At 39.1% G+C, this 20024-nt stretch overlaps 1 protein-coding gene across 1 annotated transcript in view; it reads left to right on the plus strand.

Annotated features, from left to right (window-relative positions):
• Positions 1-20024, plus strand: part of elovl2 (ELOVL fatty acid elongase 2) — a 127463-nt gene that overhangs the window by 91677 nt on the left and 15762 nt on the right. Inside the window, exons 3-5 of the mRNA XM_058766113.1 lie at positions 16775-16962; positions 17071-17148; positions 17380-17551. Coding sequence (XP_058622096.1) covers positions 16775-16962; positions 17071-17148; positions 17380-17551 — 438 coding nt within the window. The remainder of the gene's footprint in view (positions 1-16774; positions 16963-17070; positions 17149-17379; positions 17552-20024) is intronic.

Genomic DNA, 20024 nt, shown 5'->3' on the forward strand with positions numbered 1-20024 from the left:
TCTTTGGATAGTCCCGTCGTTCTCCGAACTTTGCAAGGAAACTGATCGCATTAGTGTCAGAGTATAAGTACCTGGGCATCATAATTGATGATACACTACGTTTTAATACATATATCAATTATTTGCGGTTCAAGTTGAAGAAGCGGCTAGGATTTTATTTCAGAAATAAATCTTGCTTTTCATTTAATGCAAGGAAGAGGCTTGTGTCTGGAACTTTTTTACCAATTCTTGATTATGGGGATGTGGTGTATCAGAATGCCTCTTCTTATCTTCTTGCCTCTTTGGAAGCTGTGTATCATGGTGCTTTAAGATTTATTACGAATTGTAAATTTTCTACACATCATTGTATACTTTATAATAGAGTTGCCTGGTCTTCACTTGCTGTTCGAAGGAAAATGCATTGGTATTTACTGATTTACAAAGCTATTCTGGGTTTTTTGCCATCCTATCTCTGTTGTTTGATTCACCAAAAGTAGTTGTTAATTATTCATTGCGTTCTCAGTCTTTTACAGTCTTCATGTACCTTCAGCACGAACTAATTTAGGTAAAATTGCATTTGAATATGCTGCACCGTCAGACTGGAATTCTCTTCAAATGAAACTCCGGCTAAATCAGTTGGTGTCTCCTTGTAAATTTAAAACACTTTTGCATGGAATAGAAAATGATTTAATGATTTGCAAATGCTTTTAATGCTGTAATATTTTATTGTTGTGATGTATTGTTCTTTGTTGTATATGTATTTGTATAACTGGGCCGCCTATCTTGGCCAGGACACTCCTGGAAAAGAGATTTTTAATCTCAGTGAGGTTCTCTCCTGGTTAAATAAAGGCAAATAAATTTATGTGCAGTGTTTTGACAATAAAATAAATGTTCAGATTCATATACTTCTGATCATACGGACCAGTTTTTAGCAGCAATTTACCAGTAGGCCTAAGTTTTATATATATATATATATATATATATATATATTAGGTGGCACGGTACATGTATTCGTGCCGAACTGTCACGGCACGGGCATCTCGGTTCGGTGCATGAGGTCTTACGACGAATACAGGCAATTCACCCCCAATCCAGAAGGGGGCGCCCGCAGTAATGCAACGCTGTTTGATAACCGCCAGCAGAAGAACAGCGAATGCCATGAGTTGCGCACTTGAAAACAAAGCTATTATCTATTATAGATTTGTTATTGAATGGTGGATCCACCAAAACTAAAGTAACGAACCTGGTTTGAAAATGTAAGAAGTAGAAAGTACAGATATTTGTGTAAAAATGTAAGGAGTAAAAGTAAAAAGTAGTCAGAAAAATAAATAGTGAAGTAAAGTATAGATACCAGAAAAATCTACTTAAGTACAGTAATGAAGTATTTGTACTTCGTTACTTCCCATCTCTGGAAATTTGATGCAGTTTTACCTACCGCCTGCAGTTCCGAATCATGACGGGGATCTTTTATCACTGGGACCACTCCTTCCAGTATCAAATGATGTGCAAATCCAGCGTCAAACTGGGCCTTGTTTAAAAAACATTAGTCACCAAAATGACGGGAACAAGCAAACACACTTGCGAAACTCCATTGTTGCCCCAGAAAAACAAACTGCATCCACTGTTTACGCAACGCTAGTTTCTTTGGGAAGCGCGCGCTCATCTGGGAGAAGTGCCCTTACAAGGAATTCTGCCCTTCATGACATCATGATGGTCCCTGCTAAAAAAAAAAAAAAAAAAAAACAACTTTCTGAAACTTATACAAACCCGGATGGAGTGTATTTGGCACAGAAATACTCTTTAACAGTGTAAATAACTCAGAATGCAATAACTTCCCCATGCAATGGTCTCCACTGACATTTAGGGCTGTTGTGTTCGTCTCTAGATGCTGAACCAGCTGGTCTGGATACAGACTTAATGCAGGTGACTATGGTGACCATCTGATGTGGTTATGGGTGACTATGGTGAACTCGGAATAAGAACGAAACAAGACTATTATTAGCATAAATGCCATTTTTCTTATGACGTAACAAGCACATTGGGTTTTATGAGAAGTGTTCCCAGTTCCAATTAACCTAATTAATGCAGCCTAAAAATCCTTTAATGGATTTGCTTACTAAACAAGCAAAGCAACCACCCAATAAACCATTACAGTAATCTAGCCTTGAGGTCATGAATGCATGAATTAACATCTGCATTTGACATAGAAAGCATATGTTTTACAAATGTTAGAAACGTGGCTTTCAAATGAAAGATTGCTATCAAATAGCCCACCTTGGTTCCTTACTGATGACGAAGACTTGACAAAGCAGCCATCAAGTGTTAAACAGTGTTCTAGGTTATTACATGCAGAGGTTTTTGGTCCTATAAATAACAGCTGTCACATGTTTGACCTAGTTTCTTTAGTTCCCCTATTGGTTAATTAGATCCTCACCTGTTTCTGTTTCCCCCTTGATTACGTTTATTACTTAAAGCCTGTGTTCTCTCATCATTCTTTGTCTGCTATTGAGTTAACCATATGTGTTTTGCTACTCCTTTCTCCTGGATTTCTGCTGTGGATTATTAATAAAAGACTTTTGTTTATTATTTTCATCGTCGTGCGCCTCCTTAGCATACATGAACGTTACAGAACAGCAGACCGAAACAGTTAAGTACTTAAGCGGCGTTTTTCTTTCTGTTTATTTTTTATTTTTTGGTTTGTTTTGTCCTCTCCTGGAATGGATCTGCCCGGCGTCCAACTCCTATGCCTGAAGCAGACGGACCGTTCGCTGGAGGACCATACAAGGGACTTTCTAGATCTGGCGTGCCTTACACACTTCCCGGACCGCTCGCTCTGTGTTTTTTACATCATCAGCCTGAGCGAGCAGTGTAAGGCACGCCTGCCAGCGAAAGGTCCCAAAGAGGATTTCGCCACTTGTGTGGAGTGGGTGCTGATACACAACGAGTCAGCTTTCACCGTCGGCCCTGTGCAGGATGATATCGCCACCGGCCCCACTCCACCACTGCCAGAGACCAGCCAGCCGTCACCCCGATTTACGGAGATACTGCCTGAGCCCACTGCAGACGGAGAGCCTGAGCCCGCTGCGACTGAGCCACTACCATCCTCTGACCAAGTGCGTGAGCCGGCAACATCCGTCGCCAAGGGAGTTTTGGTGGAACTCGAGGGCTTGGAGGGAAGCCCCGCCCACACTCCTACGACTGGGGGTGAGCTGCAACTGATCTCTGGGAGATATGTAGAGGAACTGAAGGACATTTTTCAGACAGACCTTATTGACTGGTGGGGAGAACTACAAACCTGTGTCCCTGAATCTCCTGTGTCTCCGCTGGTTCCGTCCAGCCCTGAATCTCCTGTGTCTCCGCTGGTCCCGTCCAGCCCTGAACCTCCTGTGTTCCCTCCCGGTCCCGTCCAGCCCTGAACCTCCACCACCGCTGATGCCTGTCAGTCCCTCAGCTCACCCTCAGTCAGCGCCTGCCATGCGCTCTGCTCTGCCGCCTCGGGACGTCCAGTCTCCAGCTCCGCTCAGATGTGCGGATCCCCTGTCTCCACTCCCAGTCTCCGAGCCCTTGGCTACACCTCGGTCCTCCGACCCATCGGCTCCACCTCGGCTCCTAGCTCCCTCGTCTCCACCGTTGCCCGTCATCCCACCGGCTCCACCGGGCTCCCTTGTCCCTCCGGCTCCGCCTTGGTCAGTCGTCGACCATCCGCCGCCTCGGGACTCCACTCCTCTGGCTTTGCCTCGTCACTCCATCCCTCCGGCTCCACCTACATCCTCAGTCGCACCGGCTCCACCACGGTCTTCCGGATCCCCGCCTCCGCCTCAGTCACCTGAGCCTTCAGCTGCGCCTTGGCCCTCCGGATCCTCAGTTCCGCTCCGACTCTCCGTCTGCCCCGTTCCACCTGGGTCTCCTTCTCCAGCAGCGCAGTCTCCGTCAGTCGGCCCCCTGGTGTCGTCGGCCCAATCTCCACCATGGCTCCTCCCACCGTCGACTCCGCCTTGGGCCGCCATCCTGGCTGGCCTCTGGATAACCACCTGGCTACTCCTGCTTCAGGCTCCTCCCTGGCTCCTCCCACCCTCCACTTCCCCTTGGACTGACTTTTGGTTTTGCCCCTTTCCCATTGCCTGCCCTCCTCTTGCTCCACGCCCACCTCCAGAACCCCCACCCTCTATTGGACTGTTTTTGTTCGCACACCGGATGAGAAGCGCAGCTGAGGTACTCTTCTGAGGTAAATTCTGTCTCATTCCTCAGTGCGTCTTCTTTCAAAAACGAACAGTATCCAAGATGAACTTGAATTTTCACGTTTGTTTATGGAGGTGATGTGGGCACTTACATGTCCATTGTAGGGTTTAATATGTAAATAATTTAATTTAGCTCAAAGGGAATCATTTATGATTTTATAGGGAATTTGAACAGAATCACTGTTTTGCGGCTGATCACTGAGTCGCCCGGCGATTCACTGAACGAGCCATATAACATTAATTCTGCACTGGATATTAAAATCCAAAATACAGACGCCACGTAGGATTTAAATCAAACTTCGCTTATCAATACATACATAAAACACATGCATATACACCTATAAATTACTCGCATATGCATGTATTCTATTGGATGTTCAAAATATATATATGAAATACACGTGTACACTAATATGAAATCCATACAAATACATATTATGTTAGTAATGAATGCATATACACTTGATCCATGCATATAGACCTATAAACACTCAAAAAAAAAAGCGGACAACAACGGAACAGGAGAAGATGGAATTCTTTCAATCTCCACAAGGACGCGTACCACGGCAGATCAACATTGTTTGTCGCGGACAACTACTGATGTATAATGCTATAGTATAATAAATAAGACACTTTGCTTTGTTTTATTTTAAATAAGAAGGTGTAACATTAAACTATATTACAGTGCTCATAAACGCACACAAAACTCAAGTACATAAGGAGGGAGGAGTTCTAGCAGACCAATCACAGTTGCGGTCCGCGTAGAATTGACGCAAATTTTTGGAGAGGTGCACGTCAGGTACAGTGTAGGTTACGGCACAGGTTTGTGCGTCTCTGCATAGGCTACAGCGTAGGTCCGACGCAGAAGTATAAATTGGGCTTTAGACATTAACTTGTAAGCACAAAACACAAGATACTTCTCTTTTCAATATAAATAAGACTTTATTTATATAAACCTAAGACATAAACTAATCTAACACATGAACACACGCATTCATACATTCACATGTTGCAGAAAGAGAGAAAGGATGAGTTTATAGAATGAGAATGTGAAATCCCAAGTTTATAGCAATATTTGCTATTGCATAGACCTGAACAACCATCAATCACTTAATTAACCCTCGCATTGAGTTTCTCAATGAGGCTAAAATTTATATTAAATGCACCAGTTCAGTTAGAATCTGATTCTGGAAGTTACTTGCTTGCGTTGCCTTTGTGTTACAGGGATTCCCTTCTGTCGTTGTCGTTGCAGGAAAGGGGTTTTCCCGAGCTGGTGATTGGCTGGAAGTTCAGTGGTCTTTGAAGTGATGTCTTGGGAAGCCAATGGTTGGGCGTTGGCTGAGGATGGTTTTGAGTCAGTTGCTGGTTGAAGTTTTGAGGCGGTCACAGGCTCGAGTTGAACTCGGAGACAAGGCGTGGTGGCAAAACTTAAACTGAGAACACAAAACTCACAACGGAAAAGAAACTAAAATAAAAGAAAGAAAGGATATAACGAGACTAGGTGGTTTTTCTTCTCATTGTGGTAGCAGCTGGCGTGCAGGCCGAAGCACGCTGGAATGGTGCTCAAAGAGCAGCGTTTTGAAGCTGGATTTGAAGAAGAATGCAGAAGGGAGAAAAAGAAGATTTGATGGTGTCCTGAGTTTTTAAACTTGGCTTTTGGAACACCTCCCAACTGGCGTGTTGACCAATTAGATAGGCTATTATCTTAGCTAGGGGAGTTCCTCTCATCATAAATCAGTTTGTTATCTGGTCACATGGTCCGAATTTTACACGCTCTTGTAAAGTATAATTTTGGACATGATTTCTATAACCAGAATATGATAAATTTGACACAGAATTAATTGAAAGAAACGTTTCAAGCTAGAATTGTCAAACTCATACATACCAAACACGACTAGTCCTTAAAGTCATTCAATAGTTATTAGAAAGACATACATAATATGTGCTTAAAACATGATAGTCTAATGTGTGGGTTACATACATAATATAGTGTTATGCCTAGAAATGTCCTTTTAGGATGATTTTATATGCATATGAAAAAGAAAGTCTAGTAGTTCTATGTAGGACATAGGGACATGTTTGGTGAAGACCAGAGAGAGGTTAAAAGGTCTCCTAAAGAATTTAATTCTCAGTCTTTGTCTTGTGGGGAAAAAGTCAATCTAAGGAAGCTCGTGATTTCAAGCGTGGAACGCATGTGATGGCCATCTCTTTGACCATCAGTCTTGATTATTTGTCCCAAATTTGACGATCTCCTTCCGGCATTGTACTTATCAATAAGTATTCTTTTGTCTTAATGTTGCGAGCTGTTCTGTGAAAGAGGCTTGTTGGTAAGGCTTGCTCCAGACTCATGGTGCTAGGAATCTGATTTATGACGTCCTGTTTTCTTGGGGCCTCTCTGGAATTTCGGCTCTTCATGTTTCGATGTTCTGATCGAATCTTAAATTTGTCTGACTCGTTCTGATCCTACACCATGCATCTCACGTCTGGTCTGGTCATTTCAAAAGCAGAGCCACTCGTGGGCGTTGTCACATTGCAAATGAGCTCAGACGAGAAAACTGTATCTCGCATTGGTTTCATACAGAGTACATCAGAGAATATTTGTTTTCAACGTGACTTGCTTAATTTAAAAGTAGACATTTCAAGCTTTCTACATACATGTCTGTCTTCTACATATATATGTCTTCATATATGTCTTCTACATCATGTCTGTCAGGCAAGTTTCTGAAAGGCGGGGCATAGAGGAGCAACAATAATGTACAGTATGTGGAAAATTATGTGTTTTTTTAACCTTAAACCACATAAACACATTGCATTACACCAAATACACAAAATAAAGTTCTTATTAGCAACGTTATATGACCCCTTTAACTCTTTCCCAGCCATTGACGAGATATCTCATCAATTAAGAGACAACGCTTCCCCGCCAAAGACGAGTTTTTATGGCAATCCGTGTTCTAGGTGTATTACGTTAAAGAAAGCCCTTGCGCATGTCCTGAATGAGTTACGGGACTTCCGGGTCTTCCGGGTCCGAATACAAGACGGTCAGGCATAAATGGAAGGGTCAGAGAAAATGTAGATCATATATGTAGGTCATGTTTTGACCATTTTGAATCTGATCGGGACGAAGTAGTCAGTGAGGGAGATGCATTTACAGACACAGAAACATCTCTAGTTGTGTCGTGGATAGACCGATAACCCGTCGATCTGAATATGTGTGTGTGTGTGTGTGTGTGTACAGTATATGTATGTATATGCATGTATGTAGCCTATGTGTGTGTGTGTGTGTGTGTGTGTGTGTGTGTCTGTTTGAATGTATTTATTGAATGCAATTTCAATTATTCATATAATTATTTACAGGTGAAAGAATATGACATTTGAATGTATTTTGCTTGAAAATGCACTACTTTGATAAAAATACATTTGTCTCAGTTTTTTGTCCAAAATATTGTATTTCTGATTAAACCTAATGTGCATTCAAGTGGTGATAAAACATGAACACATGAAGATAGAATAAAATAGTTTTTTTTGTTTGTTTGTTTAAAAGCAGAGGCTCGGTTCTTTATTGTGATATATAATATGTTCATAGCAGAAAATATTCTGAGGGTCGTCAAATTTAGGTGAAAATCATCAAAAATGCTGATGGTGGCGGGAAACTTTTTTTTTAAAACGCCAAAGGGGGAAAGAGTTAAGGAAATTATCACGAGGTGCCAGATTAACACCAATAACTAGGAGGTATCTGAAAGCGTTTTCTAATTTTAATCAGTGTTCTTTTTCAAAAATCTCATTTAAATCTGCAGTCTGAAAGTTTTGCCTCTTTGTCACCACCTCTGTTTGAAACCTGCAATTGCAGTTATTTGCGGAATTATCTTCTTTGCGTGGGTTGTGCACAGGCATGGCTCCAGCACAGATGAATGTAACGTTTTGATGTGTGGCTGTCAGTCACAGCACCGGTGTGGATACTGTACTTCGGTATCACAGATTCTATCCAACGTATTGGAATATATGACCCAAATAAAAATTTTCATGGGATATTGTCACCTGATCAAGTAAGAAACAAGTCTGCCACTTTTGTTCTGACCAACTGTGGAAAAAAACATCACAATAAATCGGGCTACCAATGCTGATTAAATTTGACGATCGGTTAGCTCATACTGTACCACATCAAACTCTGCAAATTATTATTGTTATATCAATCAAAACTTTATTAAGGACACACTCGGTCCAGACAAAGACACATCAATAACAACATACAAATACACACACACACACAAGGACAGTATCCAAATATCACATATTTACATGTGTACTAAAATGCCAATGATTCCACATATTTGAAAAAAACCTGACTGAACTTAGTTACAAGTTCGTCAGTATTAAAATTATACTATTTACACATTCTGATAATCTACACATACAGTACATCTGTACATGAGATTACACATCACAGCAGTGCAGGTAGGCACACCAGCACTAACAAACATTTGGCTTGCACTGCTCCATCGTGGCACCTTAAGCACCAATCGCATACCATCATTATAAGCTACATTAAGGCTACATTAATGGCGCTTTTCCACTGCGTGGTACGACTCGGCTCGGCACGGTTCAGAACGGCTCGGCTCAGTTCGGCTCGGTTTGCGTTTCCACTGCAGTTTAGTACCGCTTTAGAGTGGGCGAGATTATTCACGTGTCATTATAGTTGCGGCGCCTTTACTGCCGTGACTCCTGAAAAACGTTTTAATTCCGCGTCGCTCCATCACGCTCTCGCTGGATCCACTCCTCGGCTATCAATGAGAGGAACATCTGTACTTCCTCAACAGACAACGAAACAGCCATGTTTTGGTTGTTAAAAGAAAGTGGTGCGCTCATTCAAAACAGTCGGGTTCGATCCTTCACTGGCTGTGCTTTTTTAAATCTAGCAGGTCTGTTGTGTCTCGTGCCGCAAGTTCAATGACGCAGGCAGTGACGATTTTCTCCGGCCAATCAGTGATCAGCAGAGTTTACACGTCACATTTTAGTAATGGTACGGTTCGCTTGGAACCTCGGCCGAGGTGGTACTAAAAAAAGTACCAGGTACTGTACCCAGTGGAAAACCCCCAAAAAGTGAGCCGTACTGAACCGTACCGTGCCGTACCATGCAGTGGAAAAGCGCCATAAGTCTCTGCATGCTGTGCTTTCTATAATGCCGCCATAAATGGGCAGTATACAGTTTGCTTTAAAAAGTGTTGTCTTCACAGATTCTGAGCACATACCAAATTTGCGAATCAACATATTGGCTTGGGCATACAGTGTACAACACTGTCTATACATATCCCTATCATCAGACAGGTCATCAGTTATATAATGCCCTAAGTATTTAGCCTCATTACAAACTTTAAGGACATTCCCAGACAAGGAGAAGTCAGGAATTGTCAGTTTTCTGTCCTCCCTACTCCTAACAATCATAATATTACTCTTTTTGGCATTATATTTCATATCAAAATCTAAACCATATCGAGAGCAAATCCTCAATAACTGTTGAAGACCAGCACTGTATGGACAAAAGATCACCAAATCATCTGCATATATCAAATGGTTTATAATAGTATGACCAACCATACAACCTATTCTACAACCATTTAACTGCTTTGATAAATCATCCATGTAAACATTAAATAAGAATGGAGACAAAATGCTTCCATATCTGACACCATTACATACACTGATAAAAGTGATTTTGTGGTGAAGTAAATACTACAGAAAAACAAATGTAATTGCTACATTAAATAATTTAGTTCAGGCAAGAATTTAAATAAAAGAGTAAATTCAATACTAGTACTCAATTTAAGCTTGTAGAATTTAAAGTTTGAACTTACAAGTATATTTTACTTGGAATTTTTTGTTATTTTTACAAATATTGTTTAAGTAAATATCAACACCATGATCCCGTTGTTCCCATCATGCACTTGGGCATGAATAATTAATAAGGTAATTTTTTTTTTTTGCTGTTTTCGAGATGTATTTACTCTGTTTTATGGTTGCTTTTGTTGTTAGGTGAAGTAACTTGCTGTTTTGTGACATCTGGTGTTAATTTTTTACTCAAAATGACCCATTCGCATTCAAACACCATTTACTGATTGTCACCATCATTGTGTATCATGTGCCAATTGAGGTCTCTGTGTTCATTCAGTTAATAACTATATTGAATCAACATATTACCTTAAAATGAATAACGAGCAGTCTACTTGCTTACATACGTGCTTGTAACTTAACCACTTGCTTTATAGGCTTTTTTCCCCCCAGTGCTATGTTGTTTGAGTAAAGTTTACAAACCGTGACTGAGTGAAGTGTACTTGAGTATTGTAGGGTAAACTTAAAATAATTAAGTAGAAATTACTCATCAAACTTTACCTGGCTATGTTAAATTTACTTATTTCTTTTACTAATTTTAGATAACTTAGTTAAGTAGATTTTACTTAATTCCTTATTTAAATTTTACTTAAAAAATATTTGTGCAAAAACTTGCAAAAGAAAAATTAAGTAAATTTAACTTATTTTTTTCAGTGTACGCTGAATGGGGCAGACACACAATTACTCCATTTTACATACATTAATTGATGAGCATACCAAAAAGCCAAGATTCTCACTATAAATTTGGGAACTCCCCTATTATATAACTTAACAAATAATTTTTCATGATTTATACAATCAAAGGCTTAAGAAGCATCAATAAAACACATAAAAATTGTGGAATTATGCCTGTTATAAAAATCTAAAATCTCCTTTAGAGCAAAAATACACATATCAGTGCCATGTTTAGGTTTAAAACCGAACTGGTTATCAGAAATCAGGACAAAATGTTCCATCTTATTCAATAAAATCCTTTCAATAACCTTGGATAAAATACTTGGCCGGTAATTATCCATGCTATTTATTTTACCAGCTCTGTCTTTAATAATAGGCACTAGCATGACAGATCAAATAGAATCTGGTAAAATACCATGAACTAAAAACCCAGTAAAACAAATAGCTAGCAAAGGATATAATTTTCTACTTGCAAATTTTAAATGTTCAGCAGATATCTTATCCATATCACATGCCTTATTATCTTTTAGCATCATGACTGCATCATACACTTCTTGTGGAGAAACATTCACAACTTCATCATTATCAATGTTGCCCACTACAAAAAAGTTACTCTTGACAAAGTTAAATAGCTCATAATAATGCTTTTGCCACAATATAGTAATCTCCTCTGACCCGCTTACCCCACTTATATTTGTTGGTAAAGATGTTTTACAATTGTTCATTCGTTTGATTTCTTTCCAAAAATCATTTAGATTATTATTTTGCAGTTTCCTTGCAAGAGAGTCAGATCTCATTGTATTTTCATTCCTCTTAATGAAACGTAATGCATACTTAAAATTCTTGTAGTCAAATAAAGGACCATATTTATGTCTGCCTGACTTAACCCAAGCTTTAAAAGCCTTTCTAGCCTCAGCATGAAACTCTTTTACATATTCATTCCAACCTGGCTTAGAGTTATACATCTTAGTCTTATGTAGAGACCTGCTTGAGGTAAGAAGAGACTCCACAATATTATCATACAAGAGACATAGCTCAATACCATGTTGCGGGTTCTTACAATTAATATCACAGCATATAGCTGCGTCTCTAGGTAGATCAATATTACTCAACAACATGTCAGACTGAAAACAATATACTTTAAGTTCCTCCTCAGTGAAGTTAGACCAATCTAATTTCCCTACCTGCATGTTGTTATTCATAGACAACAGTGTAGGTAAATTGCCCAAATATATAGACATAGAAAAAGGCACATGAACAGTAGTGGCAAAATCATAATTAATTCTCATGGACTCTAAGGAATCATGTGCATCATTTGTGCAAATGCAATGATCTAGCCATGAGGTTGTGTGCCATGCTTCACTGATATACGTGTAACTTTTAGCAGGTAAATGTTCTTTACTGGAGAGGACCAAACCATTATCAGAGCAAAACTGAATTAAATGATTGGCAAATAAAGAGCTACCATCAGAAACATCTGCATTCATATCACCCACAATAACAAAGCATGTGGTAGCATTATCTTGAATAAAGGACATAACACAAGCCAACCTGTTTAGGTATTCATCTTCATTCTGGGGACTCTCATAAGGTGTATAAATGTTCAGAATGATGAACTTTTTCCCATCACCACTGAACTCAATTCCTATAGCCCAATCAACATCCAATCTAACCACATTAACTAGTTGGTTGAACTTTTTGTGCCATGATACTGCAACACCACCCGGTATTCTACCTTGAACTATTTTAGTGCTTAGGCCAGTGGTTGATTCACCCGCCCCATAGAAGTCTTTATTTATAGAATTCAGTCTTTCCAAGTCCTGCTTAGGTAAGAAAGTCTCTTGGACACACAAAACGTCACAGGACTCCAATAGTTTATCCACCACAAAACGGTGTGATTTATCTGCATCACTATGGCCAACACGCAGTCCTCGAGCATTATATGACACAACATTGATCTTCATTTAGTTCAGTTCAGACACTGGGCGATGTTCATGCAAATCCGCCCCCCCCCCCTTCTAATTCGAGGGCCGCGACGTCACTGTTTACTTTAGGTTTACGAGCCTCAAAATAACGGCGAACATAAATCTCCGCTGGCCAAAGTTGTGGGTCATACATGTCTGCTATTTCATTACACTCAGCAGTAACATGAAAAGAACTGAATCTGTTGCGGGTTGACTCAATCTTCCGACATGTAACCGGTTTACCCATTCTCTCAGTCAAATAGGAGCAGAGCGTGTCAGCATCAAGACTAGGAGAAAATCTAGTTGCAAACACACTCACCAGCTTAGTGTTGACCACTGGAATGTTGCTCTCAGTACCGGTTCCAATGATACCCATTTTCCTCCGCTGGTCCCGTTTCAAGCGAGAAGGCACAGCAGCGTTATTGGATTGCCCAGTTGCGCACAATGGCTTATGATGCTTTCGTACCCCCTTCCTCACGACAGTGCTCCACGCTGGGGGCTGTACCAGAGGACTTGGGACCTCTCCACATGACTGGCGAACACCCACTGCCGAATCCTGCAGCTCTCCCTCCCGAGACACCAACGCAGCATCAACCACCTGCGCCCGGCCAGAGGATCCACGGAGCTTCTCAATATCCATCACCTGGCGATCCATGACTGCTGCAGCCGCCCCCAAGTTTTCATTCACGCTCACCTGAGCTTCCAGGGCCTCTCTCAAACTTGAAACTTCCCGACTCAGCGATTCCACTCCACTGAGTAACGCCAAGGCGTCCATGTTACCAAATCCCACAGGTGGAAGTTCATCAAACCTGGGGATCTTTTCACCGCACTCATTTAACACCTTCAAACAGTCCTTGATGTTATTAATGTCCTTCTGAGGGCCTTTATGCTTAATGCTTTGTATTGTAGTCGTGCACATTTCAAACAACAGTCGCTTGGATTCCTCAATCCACTCAGATGAAAAATTGTTTGAGGCCAACAAAACAATTTCATCATGAGACAGTGTTCTCATTTTAACAGCAATAAAGTTCAAAAACTCATCCTCCACTATCACTTTCCCATCAGCTGTTTTATAGATAAAAATTTCAGATTTCTTTCGAGAACACACAGCACCTCTAGCACGTACTACCGCACGGGCCGCCATGTCCTGTTTTCCTGTAACTTTTCAGTAATAAATGCTGCTGGTGTTCAATGGAGGGCCTGCCAGCTAGCAACTTTGCCAGTTATACTTTGTTCTCAAATTGTTAATGTTAACAACATCAGCATTGCGTGACTTTGTATATAGTGCGCATTGCCGTGTAGGTTTCAATTTTTGTACAGTCTAATCTCTAATTGTCATAACATTTGAATTTCATATAAAGAAATTATTTTAACCCAAAAAGCAAATTTTTCTTCCTTAGAACTGGTTCTCTTTAAAATACAAATCTTGTGTAATCCCAGGTAGGCTATCTGTAATCAGATGCACATTTAAAAGTGGAATACAATCTAATTTCAGTCACGTGTTTTATAAATACATAATCCTTTCTGAATTACAATCCGCCATCAAAATCATAAATTGAATTATTCCAGCTGCTGTGAGAAAAGGCTATAAACAATCTGCCATCTGCAGGATCCTCACATGCAATAAAGCCTACTAGCCGGAACGCCGCCTTTATGTTTACAGAGCAAGACTTTGCTTCGTGTCCTGGATTGTGTACTCCATCTGCGGTGCTGAGTGTCGACATGTTTGGATAATGCAAAAAAAAAAAATCAATCTTAACAGTTCATAAGCTTATGTACAATGAACACTTATTTCAGTACAGTGAGGCCCTTAAGGTGGCAAGAGCTGAATACTATTCACCTATTATAAGTGATGATGCTTCAAATCCAAACAAGATTTTTAAGACTATTAACAAAATTTTAAAACCAAACAAGTCACCCACATGTTCTTCTGTTCAGCAGTGTAACACGTTTCTCAATGTTTTTTTTTTTTTGTGGATAAAATTGAATCTGTCTATAAATGTATTGGTTCTTCCCCCAGCTCAGTGCTCCCTGGGGTTCTTCCACCTAGTATTCCTACAATTTTGTTTTCTAGTTTTGCAACAATTACCATTGATGACATCTCAAAATTAGTGTTGACAATGAACTCAACCACTTGTATTCTTGACCCTGTTCCAACTACTGTTCTTAGCTCTCAGTCCCCTCATATTAAATATTGTTAGCACTTCTCTTATTACTGGGATTGTTCCGTGTGAACTTAAGGTTGCAGCTATCACAGTCCTTAAAAAGCCTGGATGTGATATGTCTGATCTAACAAATTACAGGCCCATTTCAAATCTTCTTTTTTTGGCTAAAGTCCTGGAACGTGTTGTTATGGCACAACTACATTCTCATTTGTCATTAAACAAGCTTTTAGAACCTTTCCAGTCCGGTTTTAGATCAGGGCACAGTACTGAGACTGCTTTGGTTTGAGTTATGAATGACCTCCTTGTCTCAGCTGACTCTGCTGCCTCTACCATTTTGGATTTGTTAGACCTGAGTGCGGAATTTGACACAGTGTGTCACTCTATATTACCTGATAGACTAAAGAGTTGGCTCTGTATCTCTTGCACTGTGTTTGAATGGTTCAGATCCTACCTTACAAATAGATCCCAGTTTATTGTTCTGGGAAACAACAAATCAAACATTAGTCAGATCCAATACAGTGTCCCTCAAGGTTCTGATTTGGGTCCCATACTATTTAGTATTATATGATTCCTCTGGGTCAAATCCACTTGATTGGCTCTATCTCTCTTTCCTCTCCACCTGTAGCTGGTGTGTGGTGAGCGCACTGGCGCAGTTGTCCTGTGGCTGCCGTTGCATCATCCAAGTGGATGCTGCACACTGGTGGTGGTTGAAGAGAGACCCCCCACATGATTGTAAAGCGCTTTGGGTGTATTGCGATACACATTAAAGCGGTATATAAATGCCTCATTCATATTAGGAAATACGGTCTTGGGTATCATTTTTATGCTGACGATACCCAAATTTACATAAGTTCAAAGTCTGATGTTACAGTTAGTTCTGCAGTCCTTTCTGAACATATTGGTGAACATATTTGTTAACCATGGTAAAAACAAGTAAGGGGAACAAAGGAATAAGCTACGTAAACATGAAGGAAACAGGAAACACAAGAACATTAAAAATCCATGTAACTGAAACAGACCTTAAACATTACAAAGCTACATTTTTTATTTGTTTGTTTGATTGTTTTTGATGAAAACAAAACATAAAAACTATCCATTTATATGGTGAGTAGCATAGCTTTTAAAAACATATCAAAACCTGATTAGATCATTTGACATTAAACAATTATTTTTCTGCATTTTTCAATAAACAATGTAATTTGGAAAATAAAATATTCAATTGCCAGATTTAGCTGTATTTAAATAAAAATCAGTCACTTTTACAATTGTGCAGTTATATTTGTATGTGAAACATGGACTAAATTAACATAAAACCATACTCTTGACCTGTTCTCTTTAAACAAAATGTAAATTAAGTCAACAAATAAGGGATGAAACCATCAATGATTGGGAAAAAGTGATCATCGTCCTAACAATCAAAAATATTACATGATGAACCAAAAACATGAATTTTCTTTCTACACTTTTTAAATGTATATATTTATTATTATTATCCCCCTGTCCACTGATGCTAGTATTTTTAAAAATCTTTTTATAGTTTTACCTTTTATTCGGTCCGTCTTCTACCAAATTACATAATTTAAAGATAAAGAAATATTAAGAAATAGGTTTTTGGCTTCCGTAGTCATATAGTTATGGTTATATAGTCATGTACTTGTCTGCCAGCAGGGACTAAATGCTAAAGCTGACCTGGTTTTCATCACCAAATATAATGTCTATGATATAACTATATGGCATGTCACCTAAAGAAGAATAATCAGTTTTGTTAACAAGATTAACCCAAAGTTATTATAATAATTTTAAGTAAATTCTATAAAATATAATAAAGATGTCGTAAACAGTATATGATGTGTGTGTTTGATGTCAGATACTCGTGTGAGAGGATGGCTCCTGCTGGATTCCTACTCACCAACATTCTTGCTCACCATCACCTACCTCCTAACAATCTACCTGGGAACAAAATATATGAGAAACAGACCAGCACACTCACTGAAAAATGTTTTACTGCTGTACAACTTTTCTATTACTATGTTGTCTTTATACATGCTGGTTGAGGTAAGTGAGCATACAGTATGTTTACATGTATGTTTGTCTCACAATAGCAATGTAGGTCTGTTGGTGTCTGTTGATCTTACCTAAAGTTGTGTTTTATATGTTTGGTAGTTGATGTTATCAGTTTGGTCTGCCGGTTATCGTCTTCAATGTCAGGGACTGCATGAAGCTGGTGAAGCAGATATCAGGGTAAGAATAACAACACATATCTATCTGTCTATACTTGTAGAGTTAATAATATTCAAGGTATATATCAAAACAGTAATAATACAGATTACATTCTGTGAATAAGTCATATATATATATATATATATATATATATATATATATATATATATATATATATATATATATATATATATATACAGTATATGTTATTGCATTTAACTTGCACTGAAAATGTCACGTTTGCATGGATAGGTAGCAAAAGTACTGTGGTGGTACTATTTCTCCAAGCTGATTGAATTCCTGGACACCATCTTCATTGTGCTGAGGAAGAAAAACAACCAAATCAGTTTCCTGCATGTGTATCATCATGCCTCTATGTTTAACATCTGGTGGTGTGTCCTCAACTGGATACCCTGTGGACAGAGTAAGTGAGTGGGAAGGACAAAGTTACATCAAGGAAAGGTAACAGGTTTAAGAGACAGTATTGATGTGAGGAAATGTGTCAAAGTCTCAGAGCAGAAACAGTATTAGGATGATATTTCAAAAATGAGCTTAGATTTTGTTTTATGTTTAAGCAATAGTCAGTATAAAATAATAATGCAGATGACGTAAAAAATTCTGTCATTAATTACTCACCCTCATGTCGTTTCAAACCCGTAAGACCTTCGTTCATCTTCGGAACACGAATTAAGATATTTTTGATGGAATCTGAGAGCTGTCTGACCCTGCATAGTCACACGGATACATTTGTTTTTGTTCAGATCAAATCACAACAACGTAGGAAACATATCTGGTGTGACGCAGCTGACACAGAACAGCATACGCTGTTTACTTCCAGCGGATACTCTCCAAAATGGCACTAGGGTGATGCGGTGGAGACGAACTGTTGAATAAAGTCTTTTTTTTTTCTTTTGCACACAAACAGTATTCTCGTAGCTTCGTAAAATTACGGTTGAACCCCTGATGTCACATGGATTATTTTACCAATCTCCTTGCTACGTTTCTGGACTTAGGAACATTTCAGTTGTATTGCTGTCTATGGGAGGGTCAGACAGTTCTCAGATTCCATCAAAAATATCTTAATTTGTGTTCTGAAGATGAGCGAAGGCCTTACGGGTTTGAAACGACATGAGGGTGAGTAATTAATGACATAATTAAAATTTTTGGGTGAACTAACCCTTTAATAGTGTTCATTTAGATTACTACGTTAAATACTCTTTTAAAAAATGAAAGTATTTTTTTGACATACGTTATATATATAGATGTCCCATTTTGGTGTCCACATGAAATTACATTTATTAAAGTGATTTTATATGTATAGAAAGCATATTAAATGTAAAAAAAAGTATTCATACAAAATGAAAACAGAATTTTTTAGATTATATGTTACATTTAGTTGTTACCTTCTGTAAATCATAGTAAAATTGTATAATTAAACAGGACACATTCTAATGTACAAAAAAAAAAAAAAAAGCCATATTAATGCCATAGAAGCCATATTCAACTTTTATTATGTTGATGCTTGAAAACCCCTTTTCATCTTTGACTTGATATACAGTGCCCTCCAAAATTATTGGAACAGTAAAGACAGAATTGCTCTGTTGGCTGTGGATTCAAGATATTTACAAATATGATTAAAAGATGAATATGAGACAAAAATACAGAAAGTCACGTTTTATTATTGGGTGATTCAACACAGATGTTTTACCAGCTAAGATGTTCAGTACTTTTACAGTTTCATCCCCCTATCTGATGTGAGCATAAGTATTGGAACAGTTGCCTCACAGGTCTTTCTAAGTGATCAGCTGTGTCCTGTTGCATTAATTCTTTAGATATTAAAAGCAGGGAATGTGTCGTATCAGTTATATCCATTACTTTTGCATTCTGAATCTTACATTCGATGATGACACACACAAACCAGGATGAAGATGAGGGAGCTGACTTTGAGAGAAACGCAAGCAATTTGGATGCTAAAAGAAAAGAGGAAGTCAATTAGAGCTATAGCAAAAACAAAGGGCATGGAGAAATGTCCAGTGACACCAGCAACCAACAACGACCTGATCGGCTGAGAAAACAACAGTAGTTGATGACAGACAAAGCTGTGAAATTTAACCCTAAAAGACGTGTCTGTAAAATCACCAACAAATTCCAGAAAGCTGGGGTGATGCTCTGACAATCTACTGTCCTCAGGAGACTTTGACACAGAATAACAGAGGCTACACAGCAAGATACAAACCTCTGATCAGCTCCAAAAATAGAAAGGTAAGATTAGAGTTTGCAAAAAAGCACAAAGGTGAGCCAGAAGAGTTTTGGAACTGTGTTTATGGACCGATGAGACAAAGATGAACCTTTATCTAAGTGATGGGAAAGCATGGTGGAGGTGGTGTCATGGCATGGGCATGCATGGCTGCCTCTGGAACAGGCCCTTTCAACTTTACTGATGACTTAATGTATGATGACAGTAGCAGAATTAATTTGGAAGGGTACAAAACCATCTTGCCTACCAATATTCAAGAAAATGCCACCAGATTCACTGGGAAGTGCTTCATATTGCATCAGGACAACGACCCAAAACACCCTGCCAGTTCAGTCAAGGAATTTATAAGGGCAAAGAAATGGAAAGTATTAGATTGCCCAAGTCAATCTCCAGATTTAAATCCGATTGAACATGAATTTCACCAGCTGAAGAGGAGAGTAAAGGCAGAAACTCCCCAAATAAGCAACAATAGGAATTGGCTGCATTAAAAGCTGGGAAAAGTATTTCAAAGGATGAGACCAAAAGTCTGGTGATGTCTATGGGTCACAGACTCACCGCTGTGATAGTGTGCAAGGGATCTGCAACTAAATAATAGCTTTTAATCTTTTATATCTGCCTTATGTTCAACTGTCCCAATACT

This window comes from Onychostoma macrolepis, chromosome 24 (assembly GCF_012432095.1).
Source record: "Onychostoma macrolepis isolate SWU-2019 chromosome 24, ASM1243209v1, whole genome shotgun sequence".
In the NCBI taxonomy this organism is placed as follows: Eukaryota; Metazoa; Chordata; class Actinopteri; order Cypriniformes; family Cyprinidae; genus Onychostoma; species Onychostoma macrolepis.